The sequence below is a fragment of the Poecilia reticulata genome, linkage group LG17, assembly GCF_000633615.1.
Source record: "Poecilia reticulata strain Guanapo linkage group LG17, Guppy_female_1.0+MT, whole genome shotgun sequence".
NCBI classification, from domain to species: Eukaryota; Metazoa; Chordata; class Actinopteri; order Cyprinodontiformes; family Poeciliidae; genus Poecilia; species Poecilia reticulata.
The window spans coordinates 69975-94876 of NC_024347.1; the positions used below are offsets into that span (position 1 = coordinate 69975).

The 24902-nt window shown below is 36.9% G+C and overlaps 1 protein-coding gene across 1 annotated transcript in view; it reads left to right on the top strand.

Moving 5' to 3' along the window:
* Positions 1-24902, top strand: part of astn1 (astrotactin 1) — a 369159-nt gene that overhangs the window by 54427 nt on the left and 289830 nt on the right. Inside the window, exon 2 of the mRNA XM_017309852.1 lies at positions 18989-19170. Within this exon, the coding sequence (XP_017165341.1) occupies positions 18989-19170 (182 nt within the window). The remainder of the gene's footprint in view (positions 1-18988; positions 19171-24902) is intronic.

Genomic DNA, 24902 nt, shown 5'->3' on the forward strand with positions numbered 1-24902 from the left:
GGGAGAGGCTTGAATCCCCACAGAGGAAGTGCTCAGAGGGAAGCTCACGTTCTATGATCCTTTTCAGTCTGTGCAGCGATTCTCCACAGATGTCAGAGACACTGAAACTCTCCAGAGTTACAGGCACAATTCAAAATCCAATATTGGGCTGAATAAACAGGGACTGGTCATTACAGTKGGTTAAGCAAGAATCACATGGTGGTGCGGGGGTTGGCATCAGGATGTCGGATGTGCAGTCCGAATACTCCAAATCCACCTTGGGTAAGCCATAAAGAGTAATCTGAGGACATGATTAGGTGAGACACAAGAATCGTGAGTGCAGGGAAAGGTGCACTGGATTTCTGGCAAATGTGATAAATAATCTGGCTGGGAAGCAGAGACTAGAGAAAGATTTAGTAGTGCATGGCACAGGTGAAACATGGAGGGAATTAGGCATGGCGCAGATGGACTGAATCAAACTGATTAGGAGTCAGAAACTTGGCATGAGCAGCATGGTGACTTGAATATATGTCAGAGACGTGACTCATTGCAGATTCTCTGTTACCACTATACGTTGTTATCCAACCCCTGGAAATGTTTGTGTTTTTCCTATATCTGTGCAACTCTTTTGGGATGTATTTGAGAAAAGGAGCACCAGATGAASAGCAATTTTTCCATTTACAYGAGGCAGCACAAGCAAAAACAATATGTTRACCACTATTGCTGACAAGTATCAGCACTCTGGGGTCTCTGTAGACTTTAAACTAAAATACTGAACAACTGACAGCCCCTCCTTTCCATAGTCATGTATTATAACTAAAGAGATGATGTAAAGTCAGCAGAAAACTGTTAGTGCCTCAAATATATTCAGAAAAGATTAAGACAATGACGGTTGGATCTTGATTCAGTTTCTGATACTGWGCATTGAAGTTGTTTTGCTCTTGAATAAATAACCATGACTCATTCATCTCTGTATAGAGCCTGTGGGCAACTGCAGCTCATGCCAACGCATTATATGTCTCATACAAGATAAGAGTAGAGGTCTGGGCAGTATGATCAGCCAGTCTTGTTTGGACTGCAGTCAAAATGAGTTTCATTTTTTTTCCTATCGATTTGCACATTCCTCCAAGGTATAATCACCCATTCATTGTGGAGATGTAGCCAGTGCTGTAGTTGAGCAAAAACAGCAACAGCTGAGTATGATATTGTCGTACACTTAATAAAGATGGACTTTTAAATATCTGTACAGTTGAAAAGATGGGCTTTGATTAAAAATCAAAGGCTAAGGTACCTGAAATCTAGGAATTTCTGTCATTAAAAACTTGTAAGTCATTTTCAGCAACTCGTAATGAACACCCTTGACTCGCAGGGTTTCTGCTTCAAAGGCTCGACTAGTGGGAGTTCTCTCTWTTGAGACTAAGAAAGTGTGAAACATTTTCCAATTTTCTGAGATTCTTTACCACAACATATTAGTCAGACMAATAATTTGATAGGTGACTGAAAAGAGGCACTTGCTAGCATAATGCATTGTCATTCTTATCGGTTGTATTAATAATGAATACAAAAATGCAATTATAATGATGGTATAACATATATGAGTTGTTGGGCCCTCCTGTTTTCTAGGGTCAGTGAATCTTGAAAACCACATAAAAAGAAATCACACTTACTGTCACAGTCGTGTGTAAAAATACTCTACTATCAGACAGGCCAAAGCAAACTGTGATCATCTTGAAGCACGAAAAACATYGGATCTTCGCTTTCATTAGAGCCTGTCAGATCATGTACACTTATTAAAAATCACCTTCAATTTSCTCCAGACATTGTGATTGCAAAAAGCAAGTCTTCATGTTCTTTTTGATATGCTRATCACTCGGCTTATTCCCTTAGACAGGACAGCAAGAGGGTAGCATGGTGGGATCAGCATTAGTAAGCTGGAACGCACAAAAGACTTGGATAATAGGGTCATTATTGACAATGAAACACGATGAGAGATGTACTCATCTAACCTGGACTGCTCTCCCTTCTTAAATGATTGTAGAAACAGAGCACAAATGATAGCCATAATATTGAGCTTAAACATGCCTTTATATGTGTGAAATGCATCTCATATCTAGCCCACATGATTTCTCTCTTCTCTTGGCTGTAGTGATGAAACGGCTAATATCAGCAGCAGCAACTGAGTTCGACCAGTGTTTCTGTCTGGGTGTAAAGGTAACCCTGGTGTTTTGTTATTCTGCAAATAAGAACATATTTCACCCTTTAGAAATAGTCTGTATGAGATTCTGATTCTTCATTTTCACACTGACACATCATCTTTGTTGCTGCTTCCCAAACTTCCAAGCCAGGAAATGGGATGAAACTCATTTTTGTTTGTATTAGAGTTGCCTACCAGATATTTTTTATTTATTTATTTTTTCTTCTACTGACCTCTCAAAATTCCTCTTGCTGAAACCTGTATTTATTCTTATGGTGTTACTGATTTGAACATGAAGAAAATATAATAGAGTAGAAAAGCCCTGTTGTGGGCTAGTGCAGAGCTTCAATCAAAACTCTGGAAGCTYGTTGACGAAGAGTGTGTGAAGTTCCTTGCAAAGTTATTGAACTTCTTTCTCTGGGCTTTCTTTTTTTTCTGCCAACGGCTTTTTATATTACCTGGCAGAACTACTTTTTTTCTTTTTCTCCACCTCCTCCCTCTAAAGCATATGAAGACGGAGCCTGTGGTTTGAAAGGCTCACTGTCCCTTGATTAGGTTCTGCTGGTGTGTATGAGCAGTGAACCGGAGCCGGCTCGTGGTCGGAGGAAGCGTAGTGGGGTTGCAGCGACATCCAGCCAAGTGGCTGGATGTTGATAAGTTCATTGTTGTTCTTCCTGTGTGCCCCAGATAAGCCCCAGCATGTTGCGAGTTTGCCGCAGCAAACACAACAGCGGCGGCAGCACCCCCCAGAGTAAGACAGATATGGCTGGTCAGACTACAGTGTTGTGACAGATTGTCATTCCCACCTCTCAGGGTGTTTAGTGTTAATTTACTTGTCTGAGTACGCAGGCAAACAAATTGGCTGCATTCAACGCATRCTGCGTGACTCCTCAAAGAGCATGCAGTATTTATGCACAAACACAAGAGTTTGAATAACTTTTTTAAAAAAAGAGAGAACTCTACACAACCGAAAAAAGCATAGAATCCTGCTGTGAATGGTCCAATTAGTTGTAAGAGTAAAGTCTTACTCCCTTAATAGAGGGGTTTAATAGGGTTGCAAAATCAACAAATTCCAAGGATTATTCAATCTGCAGCAGGTTTTCCTTTAAGACTGTGAAGGGTTCAGTACCATCTAATGCTGTTTGCAGATTGAGAAATTTGCTGTCTTTCAACCGTTCTTTTTCTTTGAGGATCCCAAAGTAGCTGAGGTAAGGGATGTTTGACAGCTAGCTTTTGATGAGTTGTTCTGAGGCTTGTGTAACGTCGGGAGGGAGGAGAGTGAACCAACAGATGAATTATGAAAAGATTGACCTACAAAAAAGACCAGAGGGTCAGCTAAGATTTTTTATTTAGAGAGATATTGTTCATTTTATTTAACAAATGCATGTCGTTCTGAAAATATTTCTAGTGGAGGCTTGAGGGAAGACCCATTTTTTTAGATTATTCTAGAATTATGCAGCGGAACATTTTTTTCTCAGTCTTACACTTGACACATTAATTACAGGTGACATTTTAGATAAGTGTGCGGAATAAAAACGGTCAGGAACATAAAATGGTTTCTTTAAAATCTTCATGTCCTCAAATCAGTGGCACTGTGATGCTGTTCTAAAACACAAGTTACAATCCAAGACAAGCCATGTCAAAAGCAGATCAGTGTTCTTGCATACCATTTATTTTATAACACAAGAACATTCTCTTCTTTTGATTAAATTTACTGATTGGAGTTTTTTAATTATCAAAAATGTGACAAAAGATAAATCTGTTATAAACATCACACTATGAAGTCATCCTTCTTTGTTAATCTTTTAAAAATAGTTTTCTCCTTGTGTCACAAAAAAGACATTTCACCATAACGACATGATTCACATTTTACTAATCGTATAAAAGTCAATGCTTCTTAAAGCCTGTTTCTTTGCTTGTAGTATTAGGAATATTGAGCCTGTGTTTCTGAGTGTGTAGTGTGCAATAATCGGCAGCTTGCATTGTTATTCAATCTATACGGCATTGATGTTTTGTCTAAAGCCAGTCTTCCAGTGGATGGCCATGCCTAACTGCTTTGTGGGGGCTCCAGAGTCGGGGATTAAACGAATCACAGTACTTTTCCAAAGTCTTTGCTCTTTGCTGAAGTGGGATAACAAAGAGTGGAGCGCATGTAGTTCAATAGATAAAACAATACCACAGTACAAGGCTTGCAGATTGTATTCTCCTCATGGGTACAGCATCGCGTTACTTTTTTGAAGGTCAAACATCCATCTCCCACGCCACATAAAAGGGTAATACATCTGCACAGGAAATATGTTGTACGTCTCGTGAAAGCTCTGGACGTTGTTGGCAACGGAAGGAAACGGTTGTATCAAACTGACGGAGTAACGTAGGACTGAGTTGTAAATCAGAGACGCATCGACAGGAGCTGCTCAGCTCCAGATCTTTAGACACTTCATTGCAGTGATAATTTCTTTTGCTGAAGTGAAAGGAATCACTTGAGAAAATGTTAACCTTTTGTGATCTGTCATATAAGTTAGTTATGAAACTGCTAGGGTTAATTCGCTATTGCTCAAATGTTGGCCTGATACAAAGTCAAAAGTTTACTCTGGTGTTTTTGGTGGACTTGCAGTAGTCTGAGCAGCTGCAGCTGGTGGGGAATGTTAATACAGCTGGTGTGSTTAACTTACATAGCTTTAACCTAGTAAATTGAATTGTTAATTTACAAAACCAGCTTAAAATTTGACCATGCTTTCCAGTGAAATCGATGGCAGTTATTACAGAGCTTTTGTCCCACAGTTTTAATTTGCTCAAAACAACTAATATTAGGTCCCATTAAACATTATTTAATTTTAAGATGTATTCTTAATACATAGAAAGCTATATTTTAATATGTAGATTTATTAATACATTCTGCCACAACTGGTCCTTTGAGGGAATTCATAATCTTGATGTGGCCCAAAATAAAAATTAGTTTGACACCCGTGGTCTAAATAGTGCAGTACTAAATTTATCAATTTATAATCACTTTATTTTAAGATTTGGAAAAACTAGACAAGTTAAGCAACTAATGCTGCCAGTCAAGCTGTAGCTAAATGTCATAGAAAAGTGTTGTAGATGAAAGAATGATGGAAATTCTTTTGAATTAAAAGCATAGACCCAAAACCTCTGCCATCTTTCTTGTTGCTTTTAATCACCTTTTTAACATACTATTTTAAAAAACTAGTAAAGTTCAACTCCTTGGTTGCGACTGAAATAAACTGTTTGTTGCTCGAACAGGGGTTTTGATATTATGTAATGTTTTTCTCAGTTTTAAACTCTTGCCATCGTTTTGTCAGCATATTCTAAGAAAGACTTCGGTTAATGTCATGTGGGATTTTTCCACCGATAAAAGCAAGCATACCAGACACAAAAGGACAAAGAAACGGTAGCACTCGCCACACATTTGTATCTGAAATGATTCTCAGGGTCACCGTGTAAGCCACATGCTCCATTCCGCTTGAGCAATCAAGCGCTACRATGTTTACTCTCTGTAATAATCAATATGCGACATACACAGGGATGCTAACAATGATCCCTAAASACGCATTGTGTCAAGCCAGGCTGTAGTTTTCATTTGGACAGATTTTCTTACCAGGTCTGAGATGTGTCAATTTGTAGAGGGCATAGGATACATGTGTCCAGGTCAGTGGTTAGCTGATTTTGAGAATGACATTCTTAGATTTACTRTTTAACCCCTTATTGTTTCAGGTCATATAATTTCCTATTGTCAATCACAGCTCTGTTCTTCTGTCTTAACTCAAACAATGCACACCRTAGGAGTAAAACTTTGTTAGGATCAATTTTACTCAAGTATTCCACTGCTTCTGAACGTACAACACATTTCTTTCTTGATGTCAGCTCACCTTCAGAAAATCTTAGTGTCGTGATTCTTGTTTTATTTAGGTAAAATAAGCCTCGAGACAATACATGTAGTTAAGAGATGTTTTGAAGGTAATGGTTTTGATCTGTCTTGGGTTATTTTGATTACTGAGCAGAGAGCAGAGTGTATCCACAGGCGGTTATGATTTATAGCAGACATAAGTTGAAGTGAGTGATTTCTTTCTGTTTACATGCTGGACAGGCAGGTGAAATATGGAGGAAAATTTGAGAAGAACCAGGAATGCAATCCTTTAGATGAAAATAGTTATTCTTGGCAAAGCTTATCGTAAGGAAGATTACTTGAAAGGACACTCAAGATAAGGTTATAGGAGGTACACCAGTGGGAAAAGCAAGGAGACACTTGTTAGACAACAGATTATAACTTGAAATGCAATACAGAGAGATCAATTACTGTGGTAGATTCAGGAGAAACCAGGTGCCACTGGAGAGTCTTTAAATGGTGACTTGATGAGCTAATCAAAAACAGGTGAGTTGACAGCTCAGTAGTAGAAGTTCTATTATCACAGAGAACAGCATTACAGGAACAACATGACAWCACTGGGTACCTGCTGTGGATTTGTATCACAATAATGCTGCTTTTTATAATGTCTAAGCTGGAAAGTTACTGAAAAACTAAAAACACCTCTACTCTGATGGTGGGGAAAAAAAAAAAAAAAAACGTTTAGAAAAATTAACACTTCTGGGGCATATGTATAAAGGTGTTTTCTGGTAGTGAGGATTTTTGCGAATTTGCAGTAGTTTGTTCATGGTACTGAATATGCAACTGGAGACAAAGACCAAACTGCTCCTAAAATAGCTATGCTGAGCAAAAAAGCAGCTCTCGGTACTGATGCAAGTTGCCAACATTTAAATAATTCATTATGCAGCCATTTGTAGGGAAGGCTACACATATTTATATATATTCATGTAAATCACAGCTAGAACAAATTGCACGGCCAGAGCTCTTTGCATAATGTAGATTACATAGGAAAATTATCACTGGTAGAAGACTGGTGTTAATTTTGCTGGGAAAGAAAAAGTGATGACTGCAACCTGCGGTGCTGCTGTCTGTACAAATAGCTGCCGGTCACATTTGTTAACGGTAGGTAAAATTGATCCAGTCTTCCTCTGAAGTGTGACTTTTACTTTGCAAAGAAATTATCTTAAAAAAAGGGGAGACTTTAAACCTCACCATTGGGTAGCATTTAAACTTAAGCATTACATGAAGAGTTTAATAAGTACATTCCTAATAAATGAACTCTGTATTTGTGTGAGAAATATAAAATAGTATGGCTTGGCTGATATGATGCAGGTGAGATAGGGAACTGGCATTGRATGATTGAAGGGATTGTGTCGGACAAAACCAGCTCATATCAAACACTTTGTTTTTCATTAAATGGAAACTAACAAGATGTAGTTGCATTATTATTTTTTTATGTTATAATTCTGACACATGRTATTGTGCTTGTAGTCCATCTGCTGTCCTTGGACTGGTTTGTTCCTAAATGTATTTAGTAAAAATCAGTGTTATATCAACAGTGCAGAAAGAAAGCAAGAAAATTGATTTTTGAGGAACAATTGAGGAGATTGCTCTGTTTTGTGAATTTTACCCTCAGCCTTTTTGTATTAAGCAACCTTTTGATTCAGTTGGTTATCTGCAAAACTGGCCATGTCATTGAGTCATGAGCCTCTTTCTTAAAGTGGATTTATTTAGCAACATGAATAAGAACAACTTGTTATTCATGCAATGCTGAGGTACCTGGGCTACTTGGCAAGAATGTTAAATTGCCCATGGGGAGAGCCAAGCAATCCCCTCACTATGTTTAAGTATTCAAGGTGACTTTACCAGCAGGGTCATTTTAATCGTTTTCTCTCAGCCATTAAACTTTTTCTCTTTTCTCAAGTAGGRCTACAGGGCTTTTATAATTTGTCCTTATGAAGACCGGAAAGGTAAATTGGCAGACTAGGCTTCTGGAAAATATTAAAACATCCTTTCACAAGAGGAACATTAAAAGATGAAGCAAGTATAAAAGAAAAAAAATATTTGAATCAATCTGCAATATAAAGAAGGACTTGCTTTTACACAAACTACTCTAAAATTAAATYTCAYAGTCTCTATGTGTGTGGGTGCATTAGGTATAAACAACACATGGAAGCMGATGGTGGCTGGATGCCAATTAAACTGGGATTAAGGTATTTTCCAGCAACAACATATCTTTTACACATGGAGATTATGTTGTTTTCCTGAAACTGTTTTTCTACAAGAGAACAAATGGGTTGACCAATGAGACATAACAGAAATCGTAATTGCTGTTTGTCTCAGGATGGTAAATGACTCAAGTGTTTGTTTGGTTCATTGCACAGCGAGTGCTTTCTTTGCGAGGACTGACGTGCATGTTGAATCAAGTCAACATTGAGATGAGAGACTGCAGTACAGGAGAGCTGCAGTCCTGTTTAATCTCTTATTACACAGAAGCAAAGATTGAATTTGCTCTGGCCATAGATTGACACTAGGGATTTTTGCACAATAGCAGGACACACTTTCCATTCATAACACAAATTCCTTATTTGTGTCTGAATAATTTAGCCGAACTCTCTGAGATTATTTCTGATTTTATAATGTTGCTGTGAAGTCTGAATTTTGTCCACTTAAGTGAAAAAGATTTGTAATCTGTGTTGAATCTAATACATGAAAGTGGGTTTTATTGGCAGTATGCAAATGATTTTTGATCATGGAAACAAAAGCTAACAGGCAAAACGATGAAGCTGTTTTGAGGTATTGAATATGTGCAAAATTGTGGTTGCATAACCTCCTTATTCTAAAACTAGGGGCAAAAACAAATCTGACCCTAAAATAGCTTTACTGAATTGATGGTGAGTCTACATTGATGTTTGTCCACATTTAGTTGAAGTGTTGCTTGAAATTAGGACAATGCCCTCCCATATTTATAACAACATGTATGTTAATGTAGTTTCCAACCCGAATAAAACGATTCATATTCTCAAAACCCTGGGCTATTTGCGTTATGCATACTCTGGAGGAAAAAAAAAAAAGTTTGCTGAAAACTCATAGTAATTTTTAAGCTGGATAAGGTTGAGGTGCAGGACGAGCAAGCAGATGATCAGGATGCCGCACTGCCAGATTCTTTTACTTTTCAAGTGAAATTAACTGGGTGAACCTAAAAAAAACAAAACAAAACAAAACGAAAAAAAAAAGTTTCTATTTGATACCGATATAGTCAGAAAAGTAGATTTATATAGACACCATGTAGCATTTTTATAATCTGATACATTTTAAATATCTAAATTTCAAGTATTGCATCACTCCACTGTCTTTTACAGTTGGAGAAAGAAAGAGGTTATTTATCTAATAGTTCACAACATAGTGATCTTTTTTTTTTAAAAATTTAACAAATACATTTTCATAAAAGCTCCTCACTGCGGCTTTAGCTGACATTTATTTATTATTTATTTTGTTTTTGATCTTTGATCACTTCCGTTTCTGCTATTTCGGCTGAAGAGAGGACAAATGAAACCTGATGCAAAAAATGGGTGCAAATTGTTCCCATGTGTGATTCTTGATAGAGATTGTATTGCTTTAGAAACTACTACTCTTTCTGTGATTTTTGTGGAAATATTATAAACATTTGTCGGTGGTAAGCTAACATGTTCCAAGTGAAACTTCACCCTTTGACCAAAGGTATAAGTTATGTTTCCTGTCGGCATTGTTTAGTRTTTTCTGTGTGAATCAAAGTGGGAAGATGGAGCTTGGCTGCAGTAAATCCCACCCAAAGTGGGCTTGGCATGCGAGTGGTGGAGAAAATCTGGAGCTGAGGAGAAATGTTGGCCTAAAACAGTGTTAGACAGACTGGGGATGATTAACAGACTGAAATGAACAAACTGGACCATATTCAACCACATTGTTTATTTTCAGCTACAAATATGGGGAGGGACATATTCCCACTGTCTTCTGTAATACACTTTAGTTTTGAATAAAGTAAAGTTACATGATTGTTACAAGACATTTGAAGCAACTCTCCCAATTATTGAATCAACACCCAGGGTTCTACGTACCCTAAAGAAACTGACTCCCACCTCTCCAGCTGTCTGCACTTTTTTCACCTTTAACCTCCCCCAAATTGCAAGCCTCACTCACAACAACACGAGTGAGTACTCTTTATTTGCTCTGCTTGCAAAATTGTGCATATATCGAACAAGTTTAAAGTTGGAATCAAACCTATTTTCACCTCGCCATCTCTTGGTGTCTTTTGTTCTGCAAAGGTGTTCATCATAAATAGGTGAACTATGTGAAATATCTTAATTGTTGTATCAGATTGGTCTTCTCAGAAGCAGCCCCCTTTTAGCGCTAGCTGTACACATGAGTGGACTACGTATTTGCAGAGGTAAGCAGCTACTTATTCCACTCTGTAAATTCAGCTTAAATGAACCAAACAAATCGCTAGCAGAGTATGCACTCCCAGCTTCATTTTGTTTACCTCCTCATATAGTGATGCATTACACCTCAGTGCCTTTTATTTAAACAGCTTAACAACATGTTGAAACAGTTTTGAAGCCTCCAATCTTTGGCAACAATCCATCCCATCTGCTCCTCCTCGCTCTTTTAATAGGATTCATCAGTGTGATCGCAATCGCGGAAACTCTGCGAGGTGTGTGACATTTCTCTACTGGAGCACAGCCAAGTTGGGGCAGTCTTTTTGAATCTCATCAAACGGCACCCCATGTATTTTACAGCAGCTGCTGGCAGAGCCTCCTGTGATCTCGGCTCACCTTGAAGTGGACTATTCTTCCTGTCCCCTACACTCTGCGTCCCATGCATAATCATCCGATGTGAAATTTTAAAAGAACAACTTTCCAAGCTACCACAAATTACCATTTGCCGCCTGTCTTGGTTAATATGTAGAGTCCCGCACTGGGAAGCTCGTTAGGAAATGGACCAACTTTGATTGATTGCTCTGGTTTCCATTCTCATTCATGTAGAAAATTGGCAAGGCTGAATAAAGAACACCTTAAAACAAGGACTGAAGTGTTCCTATGGGACATGAGAGAATTTGTTTGTCTAAATTACTTTGATGGCTTTTTGTTCCTATGTTTGTCTTTTCACACCTTTCACCTAAAGCCAGAGCTTTTGAAATTCTGAAAGGAAAGATAAATGATCTGGCCATGCCTGGACTACAACAAAAACTGCTTCCTATTAAAAAAAATTTTAAAAAAAGCTTTATAAAGTGCTTTAAACACAAGCATCCTTACAAATTCTTCTATCTTTGTGTTCGTCTCTGTAACTGATTCTTCTCTCTATGAAGTAGTGTTTTAGTATAATTAATATKTTGGTATAATCACAATTACAAACTTCGTTTGCATTTAAACTGATGCAAACTGAGCCATTTTCATCTTTCCAAGTTGGCACACACCTTGGCGCGGCAATGCAGCTGACAAACTGTTTCAGTKCCTCACCTGAACATTGAATGCTGAGAATCAAAACAGTGACCTGGTAGTGAATTTTTAAAACTTCCAAAACATGATACTGAAAGGACTCTCCACGGCCCTCTTCAGTTTGAAAAGGCAAAAAGCAAAAGAGTGTTTTGGAAGCCTTTTGGCAGGAAACAGGAGAAGCTAGTGACTGTGGAGGAGCCTTCTATGCTCCAAAGTAGTGCCTACAAAGCCAAGTAGTGCTACCAACTTTATGTACCGTCTTAAAAACAGTGTTTATAAAAACACATGCTGGATGTAATGCTTAATATTACTGTTTAATACAATTTATTTAACAACTTATCAAAAGCCTTATTATGCTGTTTAATGGTAAACTAGTTAAAGTCTATGGGTAATATTAAAATATTTGTTTATCTTTGTGTTTGTAAGAAAGTGTAATATGCGCTGCGCATTTTAGTGTTTAAAAGCTAGCAATAATTTATCARGTTTAAGATTACATACAAAAACAAGCTTTTTATTAACGACTGAAGCTGAAAAAAGTAGACTTGAACCCAGTCAGAAACCATGACAACATACACAGTTGACTGGAACCACCAGAACAATTGATCAGGACTGTGTGAATATATTTATCTGAACCAGGATCATTAAACAACTGGTCCCACAAGCGAATATCATGCTTATTCCTGATGTGAGCACTTCTATCAAGTTTTAACTTGTCTATTATTTTTGCTGCATAAGTTGATCTTATGCAGCAACATCAACTTATGCAGGTTTGGATTTTGGATAGAACTCCAACAAAATCTCGACTCTGCATTTTCCTTTGSTTTTTGGGTYGGCTTTTGACATAACCCAATCATTCTTGCTCTCCTCAGCTTTGCTTTTAACACCCTCGCCTGTTTTGCTATCCTCCCTTTAACACTACCACAGTGAAACGAGAAGTAWGAGAGGCCAGCTTCCTCTGACACCGCATGAGGATGCGAACAGAATGACTTCAGCCATCACTACTCTTCACTGTAACACACAGAGACACACACACATTTCTCTGGTGCTGTTAATTCCCAGTTCTAGCACACGGCTTCACGGCCATATGGTCTCTTCCTCGCTTCTCTCCTGTCCCACTGGGTAAACAGGCGTCAAAAAACAGCACTGCTCTCAGATGGCTGTTTAGCTCCTGATCTCCCCTAAASAGATCTCTTCGCCTGTCTCATTAGTGTTGAACGTCTCGGTCAATATCTTCACATTAAATTCTCAGCTGCTTGTGTTTGCTCATATTCAAAACTAGCATTGGCACTATAGTCCTTCTTTTCTAGTGTTTGCTGTCACCATGTGTGTCCATAGGCTTTAATAAGGCACTATTTCCATGTCTAATGATAAAATATGTATATATTGTATGTGGTAATGTGGAGCATTCATTAATCTAACCCATATGCTTCATTATCTAACTTGTGAGTGGCATAGAGCCAACATGCAGGCTTGTTTTGCATTCTCGTTATCCTGAACTTTTTAAATTTTAACTGTCTGTAGACAATTTGTGTTTGTTTCTTTGAAGCAGCCGGTCCTTTTGGTAAGGAAAAAGAAGTGCAAAATAATTCAAATCAATGTCATTTTCCCATTGAGCATAATACTAAATTGCTGCAAGATTTATGCAAGTAATACAGAAACGTCACAGAAGTGACACCTTGATAAACTTACCTAATCACATGCCATGCGAGGAGATGATCTGTCTGCACTGATGAATATTTACTCACATTGCTCCGCTGAAAGTTTGGAGCTGCTGTCACCTCAGATCTGTCTGACTTGTTTTGTAGAGCAATGAACCTTCAGCCAAAGATGAACAGGTGATTACAAATGAGAAATTACATTTAATACCTGATGCATTATTTTCTAGATTTTGTTTCTTTGTTGTTGTATTTATTTATTTATTTATTTTTGTATCTGTTGGCGTGTAGTAGTGATGAAGACTACATGCTGATTATAAATGGGGCCATATTACAATTCACAGCGCAATGCATTATGGCCCCAACCAGCATGTTGTCACACTGGGTAAAACTGGGTTTTGCCCGGGTGAGAAATAACTCAGCATGAGATTAAATATTTCGTGCTGCATAAATCAGTATGTGCATCTGGCCTCTCRGTTAGTAGGGAAAGAAGTATGTTACAATGTATAATGCAGCTGAAATTACTCTATGCTAGTTTTACAACATGCAGGGTAAAGAAAGAAAAAAGAAGACATTTTTAATTTAGATATCATCTGGTTTAGTTAGACCTTAGATTTTAGACGGTGTTTACAATCCTTCAGACTGTAAAGGTAGCATTGTTTTCCTTGACTTATTTAAAGAAGTGCTAGCAATAATAATGGAATGAGTTTTCTTTTGTATTTCAGAGAAAGGTTTGAAAAGGTGGAGTTTTAAAAAAAAWTCACATTGCTCTGTGACATCTGTACAGAAAATAATACAAACCCATCAAATCAATTAATTGAATTTAATTGTTTTATTTATTTTTAAGTGTAAAACATATTGTTCAGTTCAACACTTCTGTAGTATACATAAAGGACTGTAGCTCTGGGCTTCCTGCACTAAAGTCACCTCTTTGATATTCAGCACTCTTCAGTTTTCATTTCATGAGTTTCTACATTATCATAATTCAAATAACCATATTTCCTTTTCTGAAAAATTTCCAATATGAAAGCTGATATATGCTGACAGTATAGTATATACTTGTATTATGAACTTGCCTTTATAGTGATGGATTCATGATCTATTTGAAACCTTGTTTCCATGGTTCCGAAAAAATAAAATAATAAATTCWGGCATCCAGTGTCACACATCTGAACCAACATATGAAGTAAAGGGATAGAAAATTTGTAAGTACGGGTAAGAGCATTAAACTTTAAGTTTTTTATTTTTCGTTACCAATGTGAAAATTGACTGTTGATTTCTTCCTACCACAGTCGAAACAATTATTTATGCTTAATTTTGTTTTATGTATTTTTCAAACAATCAAATTTTATTTGTATAGCACATTTCAGCAGCAAGGCATTTCAAAGTGCTTTACATAATAAAAAAAACAGCATTTGACATTGTATAAACAGAGAGAGATTTTGAAAAAAATCAAATACTAAAACATTAAAACCCGCACCCCTTTTAGGACGTCAGTTAAACGTCCTTTAACTGGGATTCTAACCCTCTGGGACTTTAGTCAAAAACGCCATTTGACAASGYGCTTAGTACCGTAACTGCTAGAAACGTCTTCCTTTAAAAAATGTTTTCTGTGTAATACGTWATGTATTATAATTGTCATTTATGAACATTCGTATAAACATATCTATTTACTTCTGGGAATATATTGCTTGAACATTAAGTGATCTTCCTGTTTCACCATTTTACAGCCCAAATAAGCAACTAGAGTTATTACTTTTGGTAAATACAAACATTATTCTAATGACTAGAAATCCTTCTTTTTCCCTAAAGAATTATTTAAAAAATATAAAATATTKTTTAAATATTTTAAGATCATTTTTAAGATCATTGCTTAAAAAAGACTCTTAACTACCAGAAGCATATTTTGCCATTTTTGTCAACCACCTCGTTTATTTAAAAATGCGCYGTGTTGCCACCCTCTGTACAGGTACTGTCTGTTTCCGTATGCCTGGGTTAAAGTTTAGGCTTTCAAAATGTCAAAGACTGTAATTTTATTGAACTTCATAGGCAATAAAACTCTTTCAGGCTAAATGGCTCAGCAAATTTACATTCAGGGCAGGTTAACAAGTAATGCGGCGTAATCAGATTACTTTTGATTTACTTAAATTGCAGTAAGTGGCTACCCTGTTTTCTTTTCCTTCCTCTCCACCATTCTTCTTATTCCTTTTTGTGCTTTTTCCATCTTAGCCTTCATCCCTTTTTTCCCCTTTTTCTTTTCTTTTTTTCCTTCTTCTCTGCTGTGTGGCACTGAATGAGGTCCAGTACAATGGTGGTCTCATTACTCAAGCTCTCATGGCAAACTAGTCTCGAGGGGGAGCGAGCACACTTTTTAAAAAAGTGCCCTGTCACATTGAGGCACATGATTTGCATTTAGGTTAAAAATCAGCCAGGACTCCTAAATCGTATTTACAGGCAGAGGGAACTCCTTCGTCATTGCGCCTTTGGGTMATCAGTTATTGTCAGACCTAATCTTGTTAAACTCGCAAATTTAAACACACACATATCCACGCACATATGCATCGCCGTATCAGTGAAAGCAAACAAAGTGTTTTTGTTTGTAAACAGGTTATAATCTGTATGAGGGTTCTGGCCATTATCCAGCCTGAAGTGCTTTTTTTTTTTTTTTTTGCCAATAATCAGCCTAATGGGTTGTCTGACAAAGTGGACTGATGCTCACACAGCGAGGTGAAGCACTGAATTGTAATTGTATACATGTACTGCCCAGGCACAAAATATTAATGATATTAGCTTTTATCATAAATAGTTTAAGGCAGGGAAGTGCTTACATGGATGGTGTCGAGAGAATAAGTTGACCATCCACAAATGAATGCATGCAGTTTGCCAGATGGTTTAAATGGGAATCAGAGAAGGAAGAAGGAAAGCATTTTTTTTTTTTATCAGGCTTGTATATTAAAAGTTCACATCAACACAAAAAGCTTTGTGCTGCTACACTTACACGCAGTAGTTTGTACATGATATTAAATGCTATTATAAAAAAAATCTATATGAATGATTGCAGGACCGTTTTATCATGTGGTGTGCCAGAATTTGAATGGTAATGCTCCTACTGCCAACAAAAATAGTAACATCAAGTGATATTTGACATGCAGAACAAAATTGGGGAAGTGCCAGCTTAATTACAGCTGGCAGGATGAGGCACATGGACATTTGTAAAGAAAAAATGAAACGAAAAAACTAGGAATTGCTAAAGAGCTCGATCTGATCCGGCCAGATATTTTTGCAGTGTAAAAAGATTGGTTCTACAGGAGTTCAAACATAAAAAAAAATTTAAAAAAATGAATAAATGAACGTTTTGTGCATTATTATGTGCCGTCATTGCTGAGGGATAAGCATCACTGGAACAATGGGTCTGAAATTACTGACATTTTTAGAGATGTCACTATATTATTTAGATTTCTTTCTCTGTACTTTTTGATCACCTAGGCATGAAAATGCTGTGCTATTTACATTTTATGCATCCCACATATTACGTGAACTAATTATCATGTTACAACTTCTGAGTAGCACATCTGTAATATCTGTAGAATATGTGCCTTTCTAAATTCCAGAAATCATGTTCAAAATATTTTGTGGCTGTGTTTGCTTCAATATCAGATGTGTAGAAATGTGTTGCTGGAGCATTGCATTCTTAAAGTAACATGATTTTAGCCGAGTGAAATTAATGTCTGAGATGTCAGTATGGCTAAATTGGGATAGTTAAGTTATGTTTTTAATTCCAATCTGAAAAAAATGGTTTTATGTCTGTTTTTAGATATTGCAAAGGCCCTCAATTACTAGTTGTTATTATTAATCTACTCAGTATACATCTAAAATACCCACAGGCTTGACCTGTAATGACTACGTTTACCTGTTAGGTTAAATGTTAAACAGATATATTCAARCCTTTGATCTTTGAGCGTCCATAAAGTGCAGCTGCAAATGCTGTGCTACTTGCCTCTGAGGTTTTTCACAGTGGGCTGTCAAAGCTTGTGATGAGCAGTAAAATCTTGTTTGCAGCTATAGATCTTTGGTAGTAATCAGTTTAAAAGTCTTGTGTGGCATAAGGTTAGCCTGTGTTTATATATAGATCTCATTCCGAGGTTTTTCATTTTGTTGTAGATTTTGCAACATGGGAGACCTTTGGTATTTTCACACTTTATATCAACTCTCTTCTGCAGCTTTCCAGTGGTGCCTTCTATATATCTGGCAACTTTTTGGACACGCATATCTTTTGTCTTTCCTGTTGATCAAACCCAGTCCTGATTGAAATTATGAGGAGCCACAGCTGTTCTTACAACATGTAAAAGAACTTTGATATCTGGCAGATGGTTCTTTAATGCACTGTGGCCCTTCAGTTCACCATTTATCTGTGCTGTCCACTGTGGTCATCAATGCTGCTTTGATATCTTTGTTATATGATTTATTATTTAGCAGCTCTATATGAACTCACTCATACTATCTCTTGCAGTGGTGCTCGTTTCCATAGTAAATCGTCAGCAGTGCAAGAATTCACACTGTCTAAAATAAATGATGTAATTTATGTTGTGGAAATATAAATTTTAGCCAACAATAACAAAACTAAAAGTCTGTTCACTGATGCCAAATGTTTAACAGTCACTTCAAATAAAAGTGTACAGTTTGCAGCTTTGTTCCTTATTCCATTTATTTATTCACCTTATAATTTATTATTCTGCCTATTTCTTGGTTATTTTAGTTTAGTTGTTTTGTAAAGATGGTGTTGCATCCTTTGATCACTCAATAAAATCTCATCCTAAATGTCATGGACTGTGTTGGTTTAAAAATATCTGCAAAATAACTTTTTCTGCAAATGATGAACATCCCATTCACACCAGATGAACAGTGTTTGATGGAGTGTTTGATGGAGTGTTGGTGATCCCCAAATTCTTGAATATGCACAAAACTAGTTGAACATGCAGCATGTTCAGCCTCAGCCTCAGTGCTGGGAAGTATCAGTTAGATTTCCGTCTTTGGTCTTTTGGTGCATGCCTTCAAGAATCGTTCATGAGTTTAGTGTGATGTACAAAACAAAACCAAAAAAAAACATCCATAAAGCTCATGTATTCGTAATGTTTCTTCTTTCTTCAATCCGTGTGTGGTTTTTGGCATACATCACTAATATAACAAACTAGAGGTGGAGGGTATTGTCTGGGGAATTGAGGTTTGACTGAAGCACTGTGTTTCTCATGCTCCATTGCTTCCATAAACTCTCCATTTAATCATTTTTGTGTCTGAGATTTAACCTTTGTTCTTTTTTTTTATACCTGAGAGAGTAGTTTTATTTTCAGACCAAATCCTGAAACAGACTAAACTGGGAAAGATCTGTCTGGCATCACTTTTATTTTGGTCATATTGATCATTTCTGGGCAGTGTGATTTGCATGTATGAGGAACTGCAATGCAGTTAGAATTATTTCTATCACAATTTCTTTGGATACTTAAAATGGTCAGACTGACAGCTACCTATCAGCTTTAATAATTTCTCTTTATCCTGTCAGTACTTTATTTTAACACTTTTATGGACTTGTTCTACTGTCTAAGCTTAGTCATTATTGTACTTTATTGAATTTTGAGCTGTAATATGATACTTGGAAGAAATCCAGATTTTGTTTTGGTTAAAAAATCTATTTACATTGATTTTTAGACAATTATTATTTTTTTGTTGTTGTTGTTTTGGTGCAGATTAATTACCGTTCCAACAACAGACAGTTTCTCATTTGTTGCGTCTTGTGTTTTGTGATTGTTAGAGATTTCTGGGAACTCGGAGGACATCCCTCTGGTGCGCTGGCGGCAGCAGTGGCTGGAGAATGGCACACTTCTCTTCCACATCCACCATCAGGACGGCAGCGTCAACCTACCCGAACCAACCGAAGACCCGGCCAACGATTCCACGAAGGAAGAGCTGCGCATACTTCACATATCTGTGATGGTAAGCATTTTTATTTATTTCAGTCATAAGTACATTGTTATTCGTCTGCCCTGTTGTAATATGTTTGAATTGGCTCACACATGAACCCTAAAGAAAAATAATTGAAAATATTTTGTCAGGGAACCTAACAAAACAAATATTAACTGCATTTTGGGTAAGAAGAGTGGTCAGATGTGTTTCTTTAATTATGCCACCACAGTTTTTGATGTGTCGAAAAATATTGTATCCGATGAAAGATATTTTACCAAATTTTATTGAACACGTATATATCTGTCTACTGTTTGTTTCAGTAATTCTGACACTGTGTAAGATCGACAACGTTAATAATACATTCTAGCCTTCATATGATTTAAAATGACTTTATTCCTGTGATGAGTGTCTGCAACATTCTGAAGGGAACCTATATTGTGAACTTCCTCTATGGAGGCAGAAATGGAGTCAACTGAGGGCAGTTTTCACAACTGAAGTTGAAGTAAACTTTACCTTTTTTGATGTAAGGGAAACATGAGATTATTACAGAGGTACATGAATTCATGAAGTACTAAAATCCAGTAGCTGGGTGTAGATTTTTGCATGCGCCCACCGTATCAGACCTTATCAGCTCTCTTGGCAGAGTAGGAAATGAATCCTTAGAACTCTCCGTTTCCCCCCTCTTGCCCCGAGGAAATGTATATTTATTAGATCTAAGATATGCCACACCTACTCTCAGTGCCCTTTTCTTGCCCAAAGACATTACAATCATGCTGTGATGGATGATATATATTTTCAGACATTGAAAGCTTATAATATCTGCATACACAAATGATTAGTCAGCTTCGGAAGATTTTTGCCAGCGGCTATATCTGCTAACAGAAGCAGGGAGGTACGCTTCAACACCTTCAGACCTAATTTAATTCCAGCTAGATTTAATTTCAGATGTAATGACAAATAACTGGCCTTGTTCTGTCCTCTAAATGCTCTACATGCACTAGGAAACGCCCATCTCCTGGACATACGAGAAAGGATGGTGAAAACATTTCTTCGTGGGAATATGAGGCACAGTGGTTCTTATCTCATTGACTTTACTGTAGTCTCAYATTTTTTTTGCTCTCTGCTCTATCTGTATTTCACATCCCATCGCCCTCGGGTCGGCGTCTTTGTGGTTCCTTACCTGCTAATTCGTCACCCCTAAAGCACTGTGGGGGATGGCGGCTCCATAAAGGTGTAGTAAGGGAAAGATTAGCATGCAAATACAAGCAGACTGTAAGGACAGATGGAAGCTGTGCTACCACTGGGCTGCTCAGGCTGCGCTGCAGCCTGCTGCCCAGCTGGAGGCCTCGACCTATAAATCCTAAAGCCATGTCACTAGTTTGGCATCTTGTGGATATGGAAAAAAGTCTGTGAATCAGACTTCCCAGGAAAAGTGATTATAGTATTTTCTTTTTTATCACTATGCTTTACAAGTCACTATTTGAACCAAGACCAGTGCTTTTGGACTGACATTTTCCATTTTATGCCTTTGCCACAACATAAAATTGGGCCTTTGTTCAGGAAAGCAAACTGACAGATCATCAAAATGTCAGCCATATAATTTCTCGTCATATAAAACGTCTTTGTGCTGCAGTACAGTAACTAAAGCAGGTTGATTTTCATCAAATCAATCATTCTGTCAAGCAGTTAGTCTTTTCACTGTAAACCAACTTGCCACATTGAATAAATAAATCAAATCATATAAATGCGGGAGAAAAAAAACACGTATCTTATCAGTTTATTATTTTGACAGCTTATGGAAATGGAAGTAAGTTCTCTTTTGATTATATGATACTATTGCTCTTCTGGTGGCAGAAGTTCAAAACGTTTACTAGAGGGTGTCCAAAGACTTTGAAAATATTCTGGTCCAGTTTCTTCAGCAGCTCTGACACAGATCCTGAAAAGAGGGTCGGGGTATTCCAATTACATTTTCAGGTCCCTTCACTGTCCTCTGTCAGGTTCTGATTGTCTGCTTCGATTTTCTCAGAAAGTGTCCATTTATGATCACAGTAGTGTTTTTTTTTTGACCATATAAATTAATCAGATTTCTATACTCTGATAAATTTACTTCTATTGACTCTCTACTCTGTGATTGTTGATGCTGAGGGGTGTTTACTTAGGTCATGGTCTCTTGAAATTCATGTCATCTCTTTTTTTTGTTTTTCCACATTGCTGTCTGTACAAGCCCTCTAGACATTAGACTTTCTCACWGTATGTTGATGCATCATTTCCAAGAATGTGGTATAATTTAACATATGTTGAAATAAAAAAGAAATAAAATGAAAAACATGTTGCTCTCTGTTTTTACATCTTCTGACTTACTGAATTTTGGACAGTCTTGCAGGATCCACAACACAGAAATGTGGCCTTTCTGAACATTTTGAGTAACAATGCACCAAAAAAAAAAAAGAAAAAAGCTTTTACACAGAATGGCAGAACCCAAAGCGACACAATAAAGTTACTTCTTTTGGTATGTTATTCAAAGTTGTCAAAATAAATAAAATGTCCATTCTAGAAAAATAATCATGAAAATATTTTAAACCCCTATCAAAATGACATAATTTTTTCATTCTTGGATCAGTCAATCAGTAAATCATTGAGTACTTCCAAACTTACAGATGAAATATTCAAAGCATGGAGATTTTCTCTAGATCTTGAATGGAAATATAGTGGGTCTGTACAATCTGTCTGATCTGCCTGATCCGCCATCCTGGCTGTCATAACACTAAACGTAAATATCGCTTGAATCAGATGCCCAGGATTTTAAGACTCTGAGGCAAGCCAGCCTCGTCACCAGCCAAATTTGGGAGGGGGGAGAGATTAGGTTCAATGGACTGCACAGAAGTCTAGTTCTGAGGCCAGAAAAACGGTCCTAATTGACTACTTTGGACAATTTGTAATATTACTCAGTGAATTAGGTTAATAATCATTTAGTTAATTTGAATTAATGAACCTGCAATGCATTTCTGCGGATGAGTCCTTTTTGAAATGKKTTGCTTTGCGGTTGGACCGGTGCTCTTACATGGTTCAAAGCTTCTCCACTCGGAGTCGCATCAACAAGGTGACCACGGTGTCCTCCACCAGCTGCAGCCGGTCATCAATAATAGATGACTAACCTTGTGCGTGTCTGTACCAACACCAGGTGAGACAGAGACAGTTCAAACACACAGTCTACTTTAACTCGAACTCTACATTTAAAAAAATAAAACCTAAAACTTTTTTCATACMGAGACCGAAAAAAAGAGAAAAAGCTGTATATTTTAATCTGCAACGCGTTGTGTTCTTCTGCAGCATGATTGGTTTATCTACTGAGACTCATAAACTGCATTGTATCTCTGCTGTGCAGATTTCTCCCTTTTTAATTTACAAATTTTAATCAGCTGCTGTTTTGCTACAGGGTCTCGATGGATCAATCCAATCAGCACATAAAGTATGGAGGCATCCAAACCGAGTCAATTACATTATATGATTGCCTAACATTTTTAAGCTTCAGGCTAGATTTGACGTGTCCCTCCAGCCCCCTGACTCTGTTTTGGCTCTATTGTTTTTTTGTTTTTTTTCATGGAGGCCATAAAATCATGTTGTTGTTTTGCAGCAGCAACACAGTGAAAGACGAGCTGAAATGTGGATATCTAAGTGCGAAAGCTTACTAGATGAAGGAATGGAGTACCTGTTGCTGCTGTTCTTTTTAAATGTCCGTTTATGGTCAAAAGCCGTATCGACACTATAAAACAAAAATATAGATACATTTAAGTCTGATATTCGTGACTACAATAGCAAGTCCAATAAACGTGGGATAGCAAGTCCAATAAACGTGGGAGATTTTCCATTGTCATTTTTTTTCCTGGTAGACCTGCTCTGTATTGGTGCACATAATTTCTGTATCCTATTTTGATATTCAGTTTGAAAGATACAATGAAAACCGAACACGCTCTGGTTTGTAGAATCAGCTACAACTGAAGRTGCACATTTTCTACTTCTAAACATTTAAGTATTAAATGGCCTGGGAGCATTCATCGTGTAAAGCACTTTGATTCTTCCAGTTGCTGAAATGTGCAACTTGAATTGTGATGCCTTACATACAATCTCCGATTTCCTGTGACAGTTKTCAATGATGATCWGCTTACATTTTAGTATTGTCTTCTAGTTTTCCTTGTGGATACAAACTGAAACAGGATAAGTTTACTTTGTGTTTCTCTTCTTTTTTTTTCCTGCAAAAACCCTGATAAGACCGTGACAGCAGATTTACAAAAGAAATCAAAGTCATAGTCTTTTAGAGAAACAAAAGCAATATTATGCCAGAGTCCAGTAGGTTATAATGAACTACTTGCTTTATCTGAGTTTTTGTTAGTTTGTACTAATAATATTTCTAAGAGAATGACTGATGCTCTTAGAAATATGATTTTTGTAACTAATATTTTACTAAATTCACTTTATATTTCTCCTTGGTCCATATAAATGCAGTTAGTATTGTGAATCMTACAACATTGTGTTTCGACCCATGGGATAGTATTAGTATTAATTAGTATTAATGAAAATTTGGGCCAATATCGATATCTGTTATTGATATTGYTCTTATGTCTGATAACTGATCTTTACCATATATGTTGATATGTATATATTTTTTTCTCTACTGTTTAAATATGTAAAAAAAAAAAAGAAAGAAGAAACATCACTGAAGCTGACATCACTTAAAAACAATTTAAGAGAACAATTTACAACTCTAAAATATGTTGGCTCTTTAAGAACACATACTGATGTCACCCAGTTTTTGTAAGAGGAAATGGTTATTGTGACACTGCTTAGATCTTAGGATTTTGACTTTGCAACCTTCTTAAACCCTGCATTAATCGCATTGATCGCGTAAACCTTCAATCAATGTAGCCCTTCCCACTTGTAAAGCAGTAGCATCTGATGAAAATCAGCACCCAGAGGCGCTCTGTGAGCAACGTAGCAAAACGTGGTTTTGAAAGTCTGCAGAGTGAGACAAACCAATCTATAGCTTCCCACTGAGATTTGAGGAAGACTCAGTCCACCAGTTTTGTTTGTAGTCCTGCTAAATCTCTGGTGTAGACATTTTTTTTTGTTTTGTTTTTGTTTTGAGAAAGACAAAGAAATATAGAAAAAGACGCCATTCAATTATATTGTCATTGATGCTTTTATTTAATTGATGAATTACCATGAGTTACTTGTAAAAAAAGCTATTTTGTTGGACTATATACATTTAAAGTTAATTACAATAGTTATCAGGTTAAGGGGCTGCCTAGTTGATTTACAATAAACTGAAAAGGGTGAAAATGTAGATCTTGAAATACCCATGTTTACATCATCTTTTGTAAAATAATCTGCTGCTAACTTATTTAAATTAACAACATTGCATGATGTAGTTTTGTTAACATCACTTTGAATGTAAAAATATCCCTGAAATGTCAGCATTTGGAAAAAAAAACATTTCTTTGTAAGTCTCTGATATCAGAGTTTTTGTTATCCGAGTTCATTGTTGTCACAGCACAGCCGTTTTTCATTTCCTTGCTATTTACAGTAGCACTGCACAAATTAGACAAGAACAAACCATCAGCCAGAGAAACACAAAGCGCCACAACTCAGAGGAAAAGTTAGTCTGACACAAAGTGACGTCAACATCAGTTCATTTCCGCTCTGAGCTGAGATTTCACCCGTGGTCTTAAAAAAAACAACAACCAGCAAGCTCATAATGAACCACA